This window comes from Raphanus sativus, chromosome 6 (assembly GCF_000801105.2).
Source record: "Raphanus sativus cultivar WK10039 chromosome 6, ASM80110v3, whole genome shotgun sequence".
NCBI lineage: Eukaryota > Viridiplantae > Streptophyta > Magnoliopsida > Brassicales > Brassicaceae > Raphanus > Raphanus sativus.
Window position 1 is genome coordinate 39,381,709 of NC_079516.1, and position 19,889 is coordinate 39,401,597.

Below are 19,889 nucleotides of genomic sequence, written 5' to 3' on the forward strand. Positions count from 1 at the left end.
AATGGTGGTTGTTTTACTGAATTTACAGTTTGTTGGAGCTTGCATAGAGCCACAAATGATGATAGTTACGGAACTACTTGAAGGTGGCACTCTTCAGCGTTTATTGTGGAGTCTCGTCCAAACATCCTTGATCTGAGGATGTCACTGAGCTATGCTCTGGATATCTCTAGAGCCATGGAGTTTTTGCACTCGAAAGGCATCATTCACCGGGATCTAAAGCCAAGTAAACATGGTCCTTTATTAACATATTATGTCTTGTAAAGATACAAATTGGTGAGTTTGCTCTCACTATTGTGTAGAGAAGTGTGCTGGTAACAGTGATATGGCACACGTGAAGTTGGCTGATTTTGGACTTGCCAGAGAAGAGACAATAAGTTGTACTATGACTTGTGAGGCTGGCACTTACAGATGGATGGCTCCTGAGGTGATTTTTTTAGCTCAATTTTCGACACAATGTTTTATAGAAACACACACACATATATATACTAAAGGGTTTATGTTTTTGTATATCCACAGGTATTTGGCCGTGGGCTTAGAATTGGAGATACATTGCACTATGATCATAAGCTGATGTTTACAGCTTCGCTATAGTTGTGGGAGTTGATTACTAACGAACAGCCTTTTGTGGAATACCTCATATGGTTGTGCCTTATCATGTCAGCCGGGTAAAGTTACATACTATAATCTTTTCTTAAATAAAAATGGAAAGATTTTTTGAAATGGTGGATCTTTCTTTTTTTACAGGACCAGAGGCCAAGTCTTTATGGACATTCCAGGTGAACTTGTCGGCATTATCGCATCTTGTTGGCAGAGGATCCAAACGCACGTCCTGAGTTTAAGGAGATTACTATCACATTGACAAACTTGCTGAGGTCCGTGTGCATAGACAGTTCTTGTGAATCCATTGAGGAACCTGCTTCAAGGGTGAACTCGAACAGAAGTGTTGTGCAGGCAGTAATGAATTATCCAACACCAAACGAGGAAGATGACCATGATAATAATACATATGAGGGTTTCAATAACCAATCAGATTCAAGGGAGTAACTGTCAGGTGGAACCTAACAAAAGAAAGGAAAAAACAAAAAGAAAGTGATGAAACTGATATCTCCTCTCTTCAAAATGTTCAGGGCTTGTTTGTACAAGCCATGACCTACTTTTTTGTTTTCCAGAAAGGGGTGAAGAGAGGGTTTGAGCTTCTATCATGACAAGACTGAAGATTTTGTCTGTGTTTATCTGTCATTTTATTATGTATTTGCGTATTGTTCTCCTTTGTTGCTTAAGCTTTCTGATGTTATTGTTCAAAATAAAGTAAAATAAATAATTATTTTTTGAGAAAGGCAAAGAAATTTAAAATTCTAGTATCTAATAAATAAATAATGCATTGTCATTCTTCTTTGCAAAAGAAATTTCAACCATTTTCCCATAAATATTGATATCTTAGATATCGTTATAGTAAATATATATCCAGAATTTCAAGTAGATTTCAAAAGATTTAAACAATAGTAGTAATCCTTATGATTCGTGAATAACTATTGAATTAGGGTAATATTGATTAGGATGTATATTTATATACACTATTTTTGTCTAAAAACATTAATTTCGTAATTAAAGTGACCAGTTGAGAGCGAATAAATGTGTATATATTGGTATTGTATACGCTAATACGCATGGTATAGGTGAGATAGAGAATGAGTTTACCCTCCCTATGCAATATCATTGTCGAATTGCAATTACACAGTCAGTAATCCAGGGTTTAAGAATATATTGTATACTAGGGTTTGTCCGGTGCTACGCGCCGGGTTCGAACTTTGTGTTTTATTAGTTCGGACTTTGTGTTTCTATTACTGAATTTGTTACTCAAGTTTTTCAAAGTAATAACTGGAGCTTTGATAGAGGGATCAGAGTGAAAAAAATATATTTACCAATGCAGGTACATAGTCAGGCTTTATCAACAATTAATTTTGATTGCAATGATCGGAACCACTCAAAATAGAAAATACATTGTGTTTGTGGTCCAGATGCTTCTAATAGTTCCTACCATATTCGCACATCTATATCATTTTTAATTGTATGGTATGGTTTGGCAAAACTGGCTTACACATATGTCTAGTTTTTTGAGTTGTTGGCGGTTTAATATTAGATGCAACTGTTGCCTTAGAAGATGGACTTTGTTGTACATTTCAATATATTATCCATTTTGTGTAATAGTGATATTTTGTGGAAACGATGCTTGTTATATGTCTATCAAAGTGAGCATCATCTTGTTATATTTTGACTTCACCAGAACGAATGCCTTCTACAATACACTAATAGTGAGCATCGTCTTGTTGACTTCTTGATTTCCAGAAAGATTTTGCAGCTCTCTATACTCATGCCACAGACTTCAACTTCTCAGTGATCAGCCTCCTCATGCCTTATGGTTATACAAAATTGAACATAAATAAGTCATGGAATACACTGCAGTTAAAAATTTCTCTTAATAAAAATGTAGATATAACCATCATCACTTTTAACATTATAAAAGTCATTGTTTTCAAAACTCGAGAGGATTAATTACAAATATTAAAATAGTATGAAAGAAAGCGAGATTGGGAAACCAATCTATCAAGCTTTTTTAAACGTTCAATAACCATCCGTACCCATTCTATTTCTGGTGAAGTATGCATCATTGGCCTTCAAAGACACTGAGGCAGACTGTTGCAGACCTGCGTTTAAGTGTGGATTCAGATTAGGTCCTTGGGAAGATACACTTAAGGCTATTTAAGCACATAAGTAGCTGATAGACATGTTAGGTACCTTTAAATTCAGATGTTCGCCATAATGAAGTGAGTTGTATGGGTATGGTCATTGCAAGTTGTCTAGATAAGACTCACTTCCCCTAAAATGTCTCCAAAGATACAACAACGTGGGAACCTTTTGGAGAGGTGTTAATTAATTTAAGGAAACAGGAGAATAAAGAGATAGACCTTGCAGCTCAGAATTTTTATTTGCTAGGGGGCCATGCGTTATAAAATACTTGTCTCCAAAGGGAATCTGACTCAGGAGATTTATGAGAAAGAGCAGACTGAGTTGTAGCAACAGACTGAGCATCCTCCACGGAACTGGATGTGATCCAAAAGAAAGGTGTGTTGGTATCAAGCCCCTTGTCAACATTATCCTGATATTCAAATCTGTAGTGAACAGTCGTATCCTCTCCTGCTAACAGCACACACCGCAAAACAAACAACAGTTAAGCAAGATGTTTGAGTTTAACATGTTAAACCTCAGCAAGATGCAAACTATTATTACCTATGACAACACCTGACTTACCCAGTAAAATTTTCATTAAGTTTGGTAATAGTAGGTAATGATGCTTCAGGTTGAGTTCTAGCAAACGGTATAAGTTTGTTTAAAAAACAAAAATTTAACACGTAAAATAAACCCGAACCATTTAGTTGTTTAGCGTGAAGGCTATCTATTCAATTGCTTTTATTAATCCATCCACATACTCACACTAAAACTTAACAAACAGATATAAGCCTGTAGTCATCATAGTTATTACCTAAGTAGCAAAGAGAGGGAAATTCAGTTGTGTTAATGGAAAAGAACAATGAGAGCTCGCCTCTAAGGAGGATTTAATTGGAGTATAAAGAAAAAACTATCTAAATAATTCAACATTTAAAGGAACGCAGGTTGATCAAAAAAAAGAAAAGGAATGCTAAACCTAAATTTCAATCTACAGCTTAAATCACCAATCCAGAAATAAAATAAAATAAACAAAAGATGAAGAAAAAACAAAAGGAAAATTTTTACTCTTCCTCATCCAAGAATTGATATTTTAGAGCCTAAATGCTCTGCAATCACAGATCAACACGACTCCGCCAGCTGAGACAAAAACAGATCCAACATCGGTGAGGAAAATCACAAAGATCCGATTGTGATAGTTTCTGAGACTCGGTTGATGAAGGCGGGAACGCAGGGGTCACGATGGATGGTTGAGATTCGGCGGAAGGAGCATCGGAGGGAACGGTTTGGGAAGTGGAGATTGGGAGGATGTGAGACGCTGTGGAAGCCATTGTTGCAGAGTTTGCAGGTCTGAGAAGAAATTATAGAAGATGAAGATGTTTATGTGGATCGATAGAGAAAAAAATTGTTAAAGGCGATGAATCCTCGTAACAATTCGGAAGTTAAGAACAAAATATTTAGACAAAAAAGAGTTAAGAACGAATGACAAAATAACGCAATCAAAACTTGAAATTTGACTCGTAACGTTTTCATGACGATTCATCGCACCCAACATCATGAAACTTAAAAAAATTAGAGCAACGCGCTTTTCCGCGTGACATCCACCGACCCATTAAAATTACGACAGGTGTCACAAAATCCTAACTCTAAAAAGAAAACGTGGATTGCTTGAGTTGCCAGAATATTCAACTTTATATATATAGATACTTATTATCATGAACCAATGGATACTATAAGGCTTTCAGCCCATTTAAGTCATATACCAATCAAAATCTTTGACGAAAAAGAGATAATTTGCATGCAGTGGGCAAAACCATTCTAGATTAAACAATTGAATCGTGGGCCTTTATGTGTTTAAATTCAGTAGCATATGTTAGTGTTGTGCTGTCACAGTGTATGATATCATATTAATATAATTGTCATTTTCTGTTTGACGACAATATATTGTCATTATGGACCTACAATACGATTGAGTAGTCATTGACACAGCAGAAGAAAAAAGATTTAACTGCAAAGTAAAATAAATTTAAAACCTTCTCTTCAAAAGGAAGTTTTCATCCGTGTACTCAACTCACACTAAGCTATGATCCTCTTATGTCATAATGTCATGAATGATGATGATATCACACAAAGTTTGACTGTACTTATGATGTTCTTCTACCAATGTCATGTCCTGAAAACTCTCCCGACCCAAATGTCGCCAACGCATCGATGCTGCTGCCTCTTGGTCCAATCAGAGTGGACCCAGGACCACCGCCACCACCACCCCCGTTACCAACCGCTCTACCTAACCCGAGAAAGTCTAACGTTGTTTGTTTCGGACCAAACACAGATGAATTCCCCATCATAAGCTCTTTCAAACCCGAGCTGCTTTCACCTCCACAAGGCAGTCCCAATGCTAGACCATTGGGGACTAGTGAGTCCACAGAAGGTGAAGTTGACGAAACTATGCCTAACCCGCGAAGCAGTGAACCACCTGAAGAAGCTGCTCCCATTTGCGCTGCCTTTTGAAGCAGAGCGGTAGCTGACATTGCGGGCTGAGCTGGAAACCGTGTTGAGCAGAGAAAAGATGGTCCATGACTCGCTGAGAGACCCAAAGCGATTGGTTCGATGGATGAAGATGGCGCGAATAGAGACTGTGAGCAAGAAGGAGACGCGTATATGCTTGGAGAAGCTGATGAAGACTCGAAGAAAACACCGTTTAAACCACCTGTTGGTTCTTGAGCTTCTTGCAAGATTTCACGAGGGGTTTTTGGAGATTCTGCAAGCGAAAACGTATAAAAAGATTAGGACTACTTTTCCATATAATATAATAACAAAAAGAATCATATCTTTTGATTTCTTTTTTTTTTTGGTCAAATCTTTTGATTTCTTTATCAAACGAGTTATGTTCTTAATCAGGTAACAGAAATAAATAAAATAATAATACGACGCTACGGACAAAAACATACTAAACTCCAACAGCACCGACCAGTTAGTTACCTGGTCGCTTAGTGTTTATAGCACGAGGAGATATAATCTTAGCAGACCGAGTTTCCACCGGAGCAACCGAGGAAGCCGTAGGATTAGACCCGGTTAAAGACTCCGGGTCGGGTACATGTTTTTTCCGGGTCAAGATTTCAGGGCTCTGCTTCTTACTATGAGTATGGTTTCTCACACTTTCTTCAGCCAACGCATCACAGAAAGCTCTATGCGTCATAAAGCTATCTCTCCTACAAAAAGAGAACAACTAATCAGAGATCACATAGAGAGAGAGAGATCAGATTTATTAGGAGTTTTACCTAGAAAACAGAGTACCACAATCGCATTTATACTCTTTGGTACCACAAATCTTAGAATGAGCTTTCCAATCAGACACGACAGCGTATCTCTTGGAGCATTTGTCGCATTTCCACTTCTTCTCGCCGTGTTTCCGACAGAAGTGTTTCTTGATCCCGGTGAGATCTCCTAGAGCGCGTGAAGGGTCGTGGTGAACGCAGCTGGTTTCGGGACAGACGTAGACCTTTTTCTTGACTTCTTTGCTGGACTTCTGTCTGAGTTTCCAGGGTAAGTTGTGGCCACGACGGTGAAGCTGGAGGTTCTGGTCTCTCTGGAAGCCTTTGTTGCAGATTTCGCAGACGAATCTGTTTGTTGCTAGTAAAGTCTTCGGTGACAAAGCTATGACTTCTGAGTCTGGATCTGTAATAATAATTAAAAAAAAAGAATCAGCAGAAGAATTTTTAAAGAAAAAAATTGTAATTTTGAGTTAAAGATTGGATTTTTATGGTACCGGGCATGCCAGGGAGGTTTCGTTTCTTCTTAGCGGCGGATTTGGGAAGTGGGTTTTGTTGGTTTCCGGTGGAGGAGACACTTGCTTCGCCGGAGACTGTGGAGGAGTTGTCTAAATCTACCGGCATCTTTCACAAAGATCAAAACTTTTTTTTTCCTTTTCTCTCTCTGGTTTGATTCTTGAAGTAAGAAGGTGGATGATAAATAAAAAAGTAAATCAAGATTCGTCAACCAAGTTTCAACCTTTAGGGTTTATCTTTTTTACTCTCTCTCTCTCTCTCTCTCTACTCTCCTCCGTTGTTCTTCAGCTACCAGTCAATCTGCTTTTCGTTAAAATAACTCTCTTTTTAGGTACCTACCTTTTCTGATAACGATTAAAACTGAGAAATTTTTTAATAAATGTAAAAAGAACTTTCATTTAAAGCCCATGAGAGTTATCAGATCCTACGGCTGAGATTTCACCGGAAAAATAGACAAGCCGTTGATCTTTCTCTGTTTTCTTTTTTCTTTCTGAAATAAGCAGAGAAAGAAGAAGTAGAAGAAGAAGAAGAGCAAGGGCGGCTCCTGACTCTTGAGATTTCGTGTGAAAGAAAGCTACGACAACCCTTTTTTTTTCTTTTGGCTCTCCCTTTGGTTCTTCTTCCGAGACAAAGGAGCCTTTTTCTTCTTTTCCTTCTCTCAGCACAATTATTATTATTTTCTTTTCTCTTTTATCGGCTTTCAACTTTTCAACACTCTGGATAATATTTTAAAAAATTGGAATTTTTTTAACAATAATTGTTTCCAGCAATCGGAAAAGAAATATTTTGTCGATCCTTGTGGGGTTTGAGTGTTGTCAAGTATCTATCTTGATTCTGGACTCTCATGCATTATTTAATATTATGCAAAAAAATATCAGTCTCACTATCTTTTTAGCTAATCATCTTTTCTTGTTTTTTGCCATCTGAGAGATTTTCACTAAACCAAAGATAAAGAAGGATACAACGATTTCTTCCAAAACACAAATCCCAAACCCAGGGAAACCAAGATCAAACTAACCTATTGCTGAGATCACTCTCAAAACATATAAGAACATTGTCTAGGTTGACCCCTAGCGACATAAGACTCATATCTATATCAATTTTTAGCTAATCATTTTAAAGCATCTCCAAGAAGAATCTTATATTTGAGGTTTGATGAACCTTATATTTGAAGTTTGAGAGTGTTTTTCTCCGATGGTAAATCTTAAAATAAACCTTAAAAGTTTTAGATATTTACATTATAGTTCTTAACATTAGACAAAAATCAAATAAAAAAACAAAACTTTTATAACAACTAAAACGTACAATAAAATGTTATAAACAATATTTATTAATAAACTATTACACGAGTGAAGTGCTCAGGTACTCTTAATGAGGTAAAAAGTGATCTACCATACTCTCATGTGATCTGACATACTCTTATCTGTTTTCATACTCTTGAAGAATATGGTTAATATCTAAAATACCCCCGACCAATTTAATGAATAAATTAAGAATCTCATAAATTAATCGAAATCGATCCACTCTCATCTCTCTCTCCTCTCCTCCACTCGCCCCTCCCGAGTCGACTCGGAATCGACTCGATAGAATACTCGATACTTCCTTTACTTCGTCATTCCCTCCTTCTTTGGTCTTCCTCGCAATCGAACTCGATCTCGTCGCTTGGATCCTGAATTATCGAGCTATTAATTCCGTTATACAGGGTATGTATCTCACCATAGACGAACTCATAATTGAATGTCGGGAATCAAAGCTGATAACAATTTGGTTTTGAATTGAAGACTCAACTCCAAATTTATAGTTTTAATTGAAAAATTCTTATTCATTTGGGTTTCATGAACTAATGAGGATCGGAAATTGAAAAATTCTTATTCATTTGGGTTTCATGAACTAATCGAGGATCGGAAAGGAATGATTGAATGTCGGGTATTATGATGATTCAATCGAAGATTAGACGTTCTTGCTTGCTTATCAGTAATTGGTTACTGACACAACTCTGTGACATGGTATAACCAAGTATAACGAAGTATAACTTTGATGGTGTAACTGTGTAACCAAGTATAACGTGAATGGTATAACTGAAAAAACAAGTATAACTTTAAGTGGTTAAATGTTTTTATTGCAGACAATGTGTCCATTTTCGACGAACATACACTTTGATTATGATGGACATTATTCTAAGGATGGAGATGATTATGAATGGATTCCAACCGATGCTCGTTTGTATGCTATATCCTTTAATACATCATCGTTGGAGGAGATCACTTATTCGTTGTTGAAAGAGAGGATATGCAGGAAGATCGGAATAGATCCGTTTACGAAGAGGCTCAATTTGGGTTACATTCCATTGGTAGTGGAACCTAAGAGGCAATCATATATTTTGGATGATGAAGATGTGTTTGTTTATCTAACATCAGTGGATAGAGAGGAAAGGAGAAGTATTTTGCATGTGGAGGACATCGAAGAATTACAAATAGTTCAAATAACTGGGCAACTGTCGAGAGTTGGAGAGAGCTCTTGTAGTAGGAACTATTGTGAGCGTGAGAGTGGATATGGAGAAGAAGAAAATGTGGGAACAGGTTTGGAGGACGATGAACATCCCCACAAGAAACAGAAGAAGAGTATGTTGTAAACCTTTCGGTTTCAGTTTTGATGTAAATTAGGTTCTAAATTAAGTTCTAAGCCTTTCACTTTCTGTTTTGATGTTTGCCTTTCACTTTCGGTTTTGGTGTTTTTATCATATGGGAACGTTGTGAGGTGAAATAAATTTTATTTGTGTGTTGTATAACTAAGTGAAACTGGTATAACTACGTTATGTAAACTGAATAACATGATTGTAAATTCTAAAGTTTTTAATTTAATTTTATAAGTCATGGAAGTAGTACGCTTTTAGTTTATTAGTAGTGTTATGTTAATTATGATTTAATAAGAATTATTAAAATTATTAAAATTCCATCTTATTGCTCGTAGCAATCGTATAGGAAATACAATGTGTTGTCATAGCTTTATCGCTGAAACTGACTGAGTTAGATTTGATAACTCTATGGCACGAAATCAAGTTTATATGTACGTGATCGTATGGGAAATGAACTTAGGAAACATAATTGCATTGGTATAACCACAAAATCATTAATTTAAGTAGAGTATAACTAAGATAAATAGAAATAATTAAAAAATGCAACTTTGACGTTTTCTGTAAAACTGAGTACTTGGTGAAACTTACAATAGAAAAAATCCTGGGATTAATTTTCCCGCTCAGCTTTTCGAATTTCTAATTTCCCTCTTCCCAATTTACTAAAACCCCAGAATCGTTCAATCGAAGTATTAAACACCCTTTTTTAGGTTTTCCCCATTTGTTATCTTCATTTTCTCTCTCTTCCCTAAATCTCTCTTCTCTTTCTCCTCACTCCCTCCCCTCCCAAAAACCTAGATGTCCGCCGCTTCATCATCCACGACCGGTGGTCGGAGACGGGTACGAACTCTGGGGATACCTAGTAGGTGTTGGTGCGGGGTGGGCGTCACCGAGCTCATCTCTAGAAGCTCGGCAAACCCATATCGCCGGTATTATCGGTGTCTCTCTGCGGCTTCACAGAGGGTACATCCGTTTGTTGTTTACATATGGAACGCTTATGAATCACGCTTACTCGTTTTGAAAAAAAAATCATGTAGCTCGAGAACGACAATCATGTCTTCAAATGGGTTGACGAAGCCTTCACCGATGAGATACAGCAGCTGGACTACCAAATTCGAATACTCGAAGAAGAAGTTCAGAGTCTCAAAGCAACAATAAGGAACGAAGGAGATATCCGCGAAGGTCCCAAAAAGATGCCCATGATAAAGATATCAGGAGGTTGTGTTCTTCTTACCATCGTTTTAGTTCTAGGAATTATGATGTACAAAAAGTAATTGAAATTCCTAAGAGAATTCCAATTCCTAAAACTAACTGTTATTGCTAAGCTATGTTTTTTTAAGTTATGCGAAGTTGAACAATCGTTGTTTGATCTATCGAAAAAGTAACTGTTATTGCTAAGCTATGTTTTTCTAAGTTATGCGAAGTTGAACAATATTTTTAGTATGTTAGACAATTGAGAAAGTGAAACTAACACAATATCTGACCTATTTATACGAAAAAGTCGAACAAAGGATTAAGTTAAGCTAGAAGTTGGAACAAGGGATTAAGTGAAACCAAAAGTTGAAACAAGTGAGATTGAGTGAAACCAAAAGTTCAAACGATTAAGTGAAACAAGTTGAAACAACAAGATTTTCACAAGACCATAACAGTGAGAACAACACAATTTACACAAGACCTTCAATCCCATATTTTTGAACATAAGGGTCGCTGTTTAGTAGAGACTGCCTGAAGTCCTCAACCTCGGTCAAACGCAGATTGAACCTGAAGTCTGAAAGTCCACCTTCGGTCTCAAGCCATAGATCAGGAGGATCAAATAAATCTGTATTAATGTAAATGATTTTAGTAAACGTTTTAGTCCACTATCATATTCAAAACTAGCCACAGAAACTACACTTACTCCAACACTTGCAGACCTTCCACATCTTAAGGGCCACAATCACCTGTCCACCTTCCACATTTTCAAGACCATCCCGGAAGGCATATGCATGCTTGCCAGTTGCCACACATTTAATCTGGCTGTCACTATTCAGAATAAAGAAAACGTGTGTCAATTACAATATAAATAAATTTTGTTTTGATCATATGTTACTTTCTACTTACATGTTGTCCCTTATGTAAAAAGTCATCGTTGGTCATGCAGGGTCATCGAAACGGGCTTCCGTATTGAAGACCACTCCAATTGTATCTACCATATAAGTGTAACTCAACTAAATCAGTTCGTTTCACTTAGTTTCACTTACATCTACAGAGTCATACAAAGTTCTAAAACTAAATATGTGACTATATGTGAATATATTTATTTTAGCAGCATTCATACCTATGGGATAGTTTCGTTCCCTGTGGGACATGTGAAGGATTGCATGGATGTTCTTGAAGTCCATGAAAAGCCGATTGTTCAGAGGATCGATCATGCGGACTTGTGTGAGTCGCGAAGCAGTTAGTCTGAGCCGAGAGTTAGTTGCATTGAAACCTACATAGGAACGTTCAACTCCTACCCGAAAGATTTCCACCCATTCTCCCTCCTTGTTTTCGAGGCCTCTAAAACTTTCATAATCCCCATAAACGGTCATCTCCATCTTGCACCCCTACATAAATAAAGTACAAGGATCAAGTTAAATGATGATGAAAAACTTGAGAGATGATGAAAAACTTGAGAGATGATGAAAAAACACTTACATCTTCATCTGCTAGGACATAGGAATAGAAAGGCATAACCCTGTTGGTAACTGAGGAATAGAGATGGTAGACCCTGTGTACTTTGACTCTGAAACGCCAAGCCTTGACGTCGGGGTTATAAGAAGCCTCGGAAATCTGGGAAAGCTTATTGTAGTAGTCTGTCATCTTGTTTGTAGAGATGAGAGAATTTCACTCAGAGATGAAAGAAGAGAAGATAGAACTCGGATATGAGATGAAATGAGAGAATTTTCAGAGTTGGAGTTTAACTAAATGCAATGGTGATGATGAAGATGTGTAGTTTAACTAACTCGGTGTAGTGTTGTGACGTTTCACGTTTGGTTTCAATGCAAGTGTAGTGTAGAGTCGCGAGTGTAATGATTATTATTAGAGATTTTTTCAATCGATTAATTACTTCATTAATTACTCTCTCCTCTGTCCATCAATACCATTAATTACTGGATTTTTCTCAACCATTTTTATGATCTCTTTTATTACTTGCTCAGTAAATAAATCATAATCCCACCAAAAAAAAGTAAATAATCCATAATATTATATTTATTTTCAAAATATAAAACAATATAATACCTAATTTTTTTAATTTTTACATAGTTCCATATATTTACACTATAAATTCAATATAATTTTACTTAGTTTCATAAATTTAGACAATTAATATCAGTTAGTTTCACTTAAACTGTCAGAAGCGTGCGTGAGAAGTCGTGTAGCGTTGCAAATATCAAGGGTCACGACGCTATGGTCATAAATCAGGTCATAAATCATGAAATGACAGATTTTTCTCAAACTAAATATTTCAATTATTATTTCTTATACTGTTTGTTATCATTAAATAATCCACTCCATATAATTAATTTTTCGATACTGCTTCTATTTAGAGTTTTGCAAAATATAAAACAATAGAATATCTAAATTTGTTAATTCTTACATAGTTCTATATAACTACACTAAATTTTTCTTAGTTTCATAAATTTAGACAATCATAAATCACTTAGTTTCACTAAATTTTTCCTTGACATACGACTGTTCTTATTCCCTGTACTTGCAGTGAGAAGTCGTGTCTTAAGCCGTCTATCAAATCACACCCTTAAGTGGGATACTAAATGCAATCTTATCTCTATTATAAATAACACGTAAATCTTTCCATTTACTCGATTAAACGAATATCTCTCAAGTTTTTCATCATCCTTGTACTCTATGTCGAACTTCAACTTGGAATATGTCATTCCTTCCATCCTCCATAAGATTCTCTCAAAGGTAGCAACAAACCACATCTGGGACTTCGGTAGTGCTAGAATTGCTTTCTTCGGGTTCAATCAAATAGGCAGAGACGACTACTTCTACCAATCTGCTAATCTCATTGGCTTTAATGATTGGATTGATGAGGTTAATGCTGTAAGAACATTCCGACTTAGGTGCTACCAAGCCGGTAATCCAGAGGCCATCTACCTACGAGGTATGCATGAGTTTTTTCAACTTCATTTACTTATGAAGGAAGAGAGAAAATCCATCTTGCTGCTGAGAGAGGATTGGAGTTGGCCAAGTTTGTAGATGGAATGCTGAACTTAGCGTTTAGTGTAGATGATGGAGGGTTGTTTCACAAATATCCTAACTTTAGTCGTGAGTTTGTTCATCGGATGAATTGCATGATCCAGACTGATCTACCCTCAGGCCATTGGGGTTACGACAAACCTCAAGAGTTTATGTCACTACTTGAAAGAATAAAGAATCGCATCTTCTCAAATGATTGCTGGTGCTCCGCAATAGAAGAACCGGTGTTTGTAGTCTCCTATAATGGATCAATAACACAGTGGAAGTGCGATAGTTGTTTCTGGCAATGTGAAGTTTGGGACTTCTGCAATAAAATTCACTTGACAGCTGCCAACTGGCCAATTGAAGATTAGTTGTGGTGTTTATTTCTCGAGTTTATGGCATGTAGTTTTATCTACTTTCACTATGTTTGACTTAATGTAATGTCTCTAGTTTCAATCCTCTAGTTTCTCTCTATAAACTAATCTTTGAATATTTTAACTTCAATATATCATTAACAAATTAACTACATTTCTACTTTTATTTTAACAAATAAACTTCACTAGCCATTTGGAGATTAGTTTTATCAACTTTTACAACATTTCTACTTTTTACAACATTTCTACTTTTATTAAATATGTACAACATTTCTAAGTTTGGCCAAAATCTATTTATATCATATAAACTATTTTTTAAATTCAAAATTCAATAAATATATCAATAACAACAACTCTGTCCAAAAAATAACATAATAAAACATTTGAAATCTAAAAGTGCGATTTAGTTAAATTTAGTTCAACTTAGTATTATATACAGAATATTGTTGATGATTTATTACGATGTACAGTTTCACCAATATTTACAATCACACCAATTCTTACAAAGATTTCGAAAGTTATAGAGAAAGATATCCGAATTTCATAGATCGGGTCTGGATGGTCCGCGAAATGGTCCTGGTTGGGTTGTAATTATGCAAGTTTCTGTTGGCCATGTGGTCTTTTAATAAATTTTTCGTATTTAAATAAAGAATTATTTAATTCTAAATCTGGGCAGTTTCGGGCAGGAGTATCTCAGCTCTTTTTTTTCGGGCAGGAGTACCTGAGCGTTTGATTCCTATTACACTGTAATAGCAAATTACAGATATATGTGAGATTATTGCTAGGGCTGGGCAAAAAATCCGAACCCGAAAAACCAAACCGAACCCGATCCGAAAAAGTAGCACCGAACCCGAACCGAAGTTTATTAAATATACGAACGGGTTCAAAATTTCGGTATTTAAAGAACCGAAACCTAACCCGATCCGGACCGAAATATTTTGGGTACCCGAATATATCCGAAATAAATTTATATACTTAAATATATACATTATTTTTATATATAATGTTATTAAAAATATATAAGATATCTTTCAGTTTTCCAAAATACTCAGAAATATATATGCAAATAGTCAAAAGTAAATGTTTAAAATAGCTAAAGTATACTGAAAACACCAAAATACATAAATATCTGTTGATTCTTTATCCAAATATTCAAAAAAACCAATTTATATGTTAAATTAAGGTATTTTGACATATATGTGATGAAAATTTATATGTAATATATTATCTTTCTTATAGATTTTGAAAATTTAAAGTATATAATGAATTTTGAAATTTTAAAAACATTTTAAATGGGTTATCCGAACACAAACCGAACCCGCAAAGATCTGAACCCGAACCGAAATTTAGAAATATCTGAATGGGGCTGAAATCTTTGACCCCGAAAACCCGAAATCCGAATGGACTGAACCGAAACCCGAATGGGTACCCGAACGCCCAGCCCTAATTATTGCAAACGAAATCATTTTTCTAAGAAAATATAATTATTCATCATTATTATTTATGTAATAAACTATGAGAAATTGCCAAAAATACCATTTTCATAGTACCACTTTTCATGTTTACACTAACCACTTTTACCACTACTTTTAATGAAGGGTTTAGATTTGAAGGTTTAGGATTTAGGTTTAAGATTTGATGTTTTAGGGTTTAAGGTATATAGTTTAGGGTTTAGAGTTGAGGATTTAGGGTTTATAGTTTAGACTTTAGGGTTTAGGATATTGAATTTAGGGTATATAGTTTAGGGTTTAGGGTTTAGAGTTGAAGATTTTGGGTTTAGGGTTTAGAATTGGAGGTTTATGATTTAGAATTTGGGATTAGAATTTTGGAAAGCATATAAAAACAAAGATATAAGAGTTTTTACCATTTTAATAAATAATGTATTTTTGAAAATATGTCTTTAGTGGTGGTAAAGATGAATAATGGTACCTTGAAAGTGGTATTTTTGAAAATTCCCCAAAAACTATTCCACTGAAAAGAAATTTTTGCTTTTGTTTTCATTTAAAACTTATTTATTCATTTAAAGTTATATGCAAAAGTTGAATTTATAAAAACATATATAAAATATATATAAGAAATAAAATTATATGGACTAAATGATAAACAAAAAAGTTATCAAAACTATTTAAAAGACATAAGAATACAAGGACCAAAAAAATATGAAACCTCAAAGAGAAATTACCAAAAATATCATTTTCATAGTACCACTTTTCATGTTTACACTAACCACTTTTACCACCACTTTCAATGAAGAGTTTAGATTTGAAGGTTTAAGATTTAGGGTTTAGATTTGATGTTTTAGGGTTTAGGGTATATAGTTTAGGGTTTAGAGTTGAAGATTTAAGGTTTATAATTGATGATTTAAGGTTTATAATTGAGGTTTTAGTGTTTAAGGTTTTGAGTATTGAATTTAGGGTATATAGTTTAGGGTTTAGGGTTTATTGTTGAGGATTTAGGGTTTAGGGTTTAGGGTTTAGAGTTGGAGGTTTAGGATTTAGAGTTTATAATTAGAATTTTGAAAAGCATATAAAAACAAAGATATAAGAACCTTTAACCTTTTAATAAATAAGGTATTTTTGAAAATGTGTATTTAGTGGTGGTAAAGATGAATAGTGGTACCTTAAAAGTGGTATTTTTGAAAATTTCCCCTCAAATATAAGGTTTTCTACAGTAAAACCTCAAATATAAAGTTTCACTATACAAAACCTTATAGTTTGAGGTTTTGAAGTTGCTCTTGGAGTACATAAAACCTTATATTTAAAGTTTTTTTTTAAACTGGCATTCTTAATATTAAAGAGAAAATAAATAAAACATAGACAAGTCCAAAAGATTATATTTGAAGTTTTTTTTTGTAAACTGGCATTCTTAATATTAAAGAGAAAAGAAAATAAAACATAGACAAACCTTATATTTGAAGTTTTAAAGTTACTCTCGAAAATCTCTAACTCATTCAAATTTAAATGGTAATAAAAAGAAATCTAAAGAAATTACTAGATGTAGTAGTTTTGTATCTTACTAGCCAGCATTTATTTCAGAGATTGGTGCATTTCGAAGTTTACACAATGACTTTAAGAGTGTGACCCTATTTTCTATTTTTCCGAAATAAGAATGGCTAGATAAATTTATGGTCCCTAAATTTATTAGCAAAGGAGAGAACGTTATTTTTTCATATAGATCATCACGATCAGATAAAAATATTGTTTGGAAAAATATTTTACTTGAACAAAACTTGATTTAATAAAATGGACAGTTAAAAATAGAAATTTATATCGATGATTTCGCTATATCTGTATTCTTATATTGTGCTGATTCAAACAATATTTGGTTTGAAAATTAAAATATCTAAATGTTGATTTCAAATATAAAAAATACGATATTAAAAGCAAAACTTGTTACAAAATATATTAATTAGTATTTCACAAAATTAACTAAGTTCTACAGTTAACAAATAGAACATGTAATTTTAAAGGGGTAATGTGTTGTTCTTGCTCTTGTGGCATCATCATCCAAGTTCAAGTTTTCATAAAACATAGTATCAGTAATTTTAAAAACATTAATACTGTACATTGCAAATTCAAATTTAGTAGAAAGTGAATGAGTTGTTTTGCTTGCAATAATAATTAAAAATAAGTTGAAAGATCCACTGCATTTGTCCTTAAGCGAGGACAGTGGAGGAGTTACCGTCCCGATTCTGGTCCAAAGATCTCCGCTCAAAAAGTAATTTCCATATTTGTCGATAAACAACAAGGAAAGAAGATTAAACAATTACGGCAATTTTGAAGTTAGGGTTGCTTTTGTCGTCTAGTTATATGATCAAAGTTTTCACTTTGATGTGTTCTGATCATCATAATAACTATTAGTCTACAACACATTTAATGCAGTTAGATCGCGTTATTTGTTGACTTTGACCTGTTAGTATATATCTATCTACATGCTACATTGTTACGTGATTTTGATTTACAAGCTTCGTTAAGTATCAATACTATTATTTCTTCACATGTCCAATTGATATGGGGTTATGTTCAACTTAAAATATAATGCATCTACACAATTATGTAAATAAGTGTAACCACTCTAATGAAATAGCTTTTTAACTTCCACCTTTGTTCCAAGATTTTCGGATCCTTACGTAATACATGGTTATAAATGTTAGGTGAATATTTTTTATTTTCTCTGATCCATCAGATAAATTCACTTCCAGTAAATATTCTTACTAATAAAATAATTATGTAACTATTTCTAAGATGTATGTACATTTTATAAAGCCACCCATTAATTTCAAAATATTACCGATTCACTACTTTCCATACTACAAACTGTCAACTACCTTACGAAGTCCAATAAATAAAAATTATATCATTTTAAAACAATAATATTGATACTATACTTTAATAAATATTATTTTCACTATACAAATTAATGGAAAGGAACTATGGTTTAATTAATGTTTTTAAACACAGTCTAGATGTTGAATTTGATTACTTTTGGGTCATTGAGTTATTAGATTAACCATGATCAACTATGTAAGTAATTTAATTTAAAGAGCGGATATATTTTTGACTCTATAGAATATTATATAGAATTTAGATTCTGGCCCGCTTTTCAAAGAGCGGATATACTTTTTGTTTTACATTTGTGATAGAAATTTAATTTTTATATTTGTATTTTTATTCATATTTGTGTTTTTCTTTGTAATCATCTTTGTGTAATTTTTTTTTAAATGATTAGTAAAAGGTTTTAACTTTATTAAAATAGGTGGAACAAACCTATATCAATTGGTCATTTTTCTAATTTAATAAAATAAATTAAAATATATCAATATTAAAAAGTATTGTTTAAAAGTTTAGTAAACTTTTAAAATTTAAATTATTTATATTTTATTTTTAAATTAAAAATATAATTTAAACATTTTCTATAACAATTTAGAGTTACGATATATAATCAAAATAAAATAATATTAAAACTAATAACTATTTAAATATCTATTCTATTAATTTTCCAGCATGACCAATTGATAAAAGTTGTGTCCACTTATTTATAGCCCACATTTTCAAATAATTAACTGCCACTAATTAACAAATATCGGAATGCATAAGGATATTTGTAACCTCCCTTCCCCTTTACTTCCTATAATTTCGGGATGCATAAGAGTAGAAAAATATCACGTACACAATAACTTTATATCTAAGAATAGAAAGAATATTAGACTACGAACATTGACAGCAACTATTCATATATTATCAATAACAATCAGTGACATTTATATTCATAGTATCAATAACTATGTTTACAAATAAATAAATAAATAATTATACCAACTTTTTAAATCGGACTGTTTGAATAAAATATCAAATAATTTATATAATTTTAAATTGGGCAATTTTCCTAAATATAACATTTTTAAGTTTTTGTTACAAAAAGATCATAAGAAAAAATGGCCAAAATATTTTATTTAATAGGTAAAAGACTCTTATACTCTAGATATATAAATACAAATAATAAATTTAAAATTATTTTTTTATAGTTTCAGATTATATGTTCTCAAATTCAAACTTATTAAAAAGAAAATTTCAAACTTTTTCGAATTGTTTTTTTTTTGAAATTTGAAAATACTTTTTGAAACTATTTGAAAATTTTTATTTTCAATTTTATAAAATTTTAAACCTCATTTAGTTTAACGGGTTTTAAATAGGTTATTCGATTCAAAAGTATATTTTAAATGTATCTATTCTATTAATTCTCCTATATGACCAATTAATAAAAAGTCGAGTCTAACTTAAAAATAACTGCATAAAATATAATATAATTATATCTACAGCATTGTTAACCGTTCGTAACTTCCCTCGGCATATGAAACGATAGTTTGGGCTTCGAATATTGTTAACCGTTCGTAACTTCCCTATGTTCCTGTTTTTATGTTCAAATAAAAAAATAAATAATTTGGACTGAATATTGACAAAAGGACCAAACCTTACCATATGATACATGTATATACTTACAAAATTTATCTATTTTATTAAATTCATATCATACAAAATATGATTATACAAACACACAAACATAAAAATTATGTTTCTTTAAAAAATAAAATTAAAACTAAAACTAAACAACTAATATTAAAATTAAAAATTATGATCATGATCCGAT

At 33.3% G+C, this 19,889-nt stretch overlaps 2 protein-coding genes and 1 long non-coding RNA gene across 3 annotated transcripts; 2 read left to right on the forward strand and 1 right to left on the reverse strand.

The window, feature by feature from the left end:
- Window positions 1–304: 304 nt before the first annotated feature.
- Window positions 305–1,196, forward strand: LOC108808472 (uncharacterized). The gene is made up of 3 exons (XR_008935747.1): window positions 305–424; window positions 517–665; window positions 745–1,196. It is a non-coding gene; the product is annotated as an uncharacterized LOC108808472 (long non-coding RNA).
- A 1,257-nt stretch (window positions 1,197–2,453) lies between these two features.
- On the reverse strand, window positions 2,454–7,190 carry LOC108813777 (zinc finger protein GAI-ASSOCIATED FACTOR 1). The gene is made up of 6 exons (XM_018586432.2): window positions 6,494–7,190; window positions 6,006–6,402; window positions 5,707–5,936; window positions 3,793–5,485; window positions 2,797–3,195; window positions 2,454–2,705 (listed from the first exon to the last, which is right to left on the reverse strand). Exons 1-4 carry the CDS (start codon window positions 6,618–6,620, stop codon window positions 4,869–4,871), a joined length of 1,371 nt encoding a protein of 456 aa, XP_018441934.1. The 5' UTR covers window positions 6,621–7,190; the 3' UTR covers window positions 2,454–2,705; window positions 2,797–3,195; window positions 3,793–4,868.
- Window positions 7,191–9,942: 2,752 nt separating this feature from the next.
- Window positions 9,943–10,418, forward strand: LOC130495822 (uncharacterized protein At4g04775-like). The gene is made up of 2 exons (XM_056987354.1): window positions 9,943–10,107; window positions 10,182–10,418. The coding sequence occupies exons 1-2, from the start codon at window positions 9,943–9,945 to the stop codon at window positions 10,416–10,418; spliced, it is 402 nt and encodes a 133-aa protein (XP_056843334.1).
- The last annotated feature ends 9,471 nt before the right edge of the window (window positions 10,419–19,889 follow it).

Coding starts and splice junctions, on each gene's coding strand:
- LOC108813777 (XM_018586432.2), bottom strand. CDS start 6,620: ATGCCGGTAGATTTAGACAACTCCTCCACAGTCTCCGGCGAAGCAAGT. Junction 6,403..6,493: donor AAACCTCCCTGGCATGCCCG/GTACCATAAAAA, acceptor TTATTATTACAG/ATCCAGACTCAGAAGTCATA. Junction 5,486..5,706: donor TATAAACACTAAGCGACCAG/GTAACTAACTGG, acceptor TTTCGCTTGCAG/AATCTCCAAAAACCCCTCGT.
- LOC130495822 (XM_056987354.1), top strand. CDS start 9,943: ATGTCCGCCGCTTCATCATCCACGACCGGTGGTCGGAGACGGGTACGA. Junction 10,108..10,181: donor TCTCTGCGGCTTCACAGAGG/GTACATCCGTTT, acceptor AAAATCATGTAG/CTCGAGAACGACAATCATGT.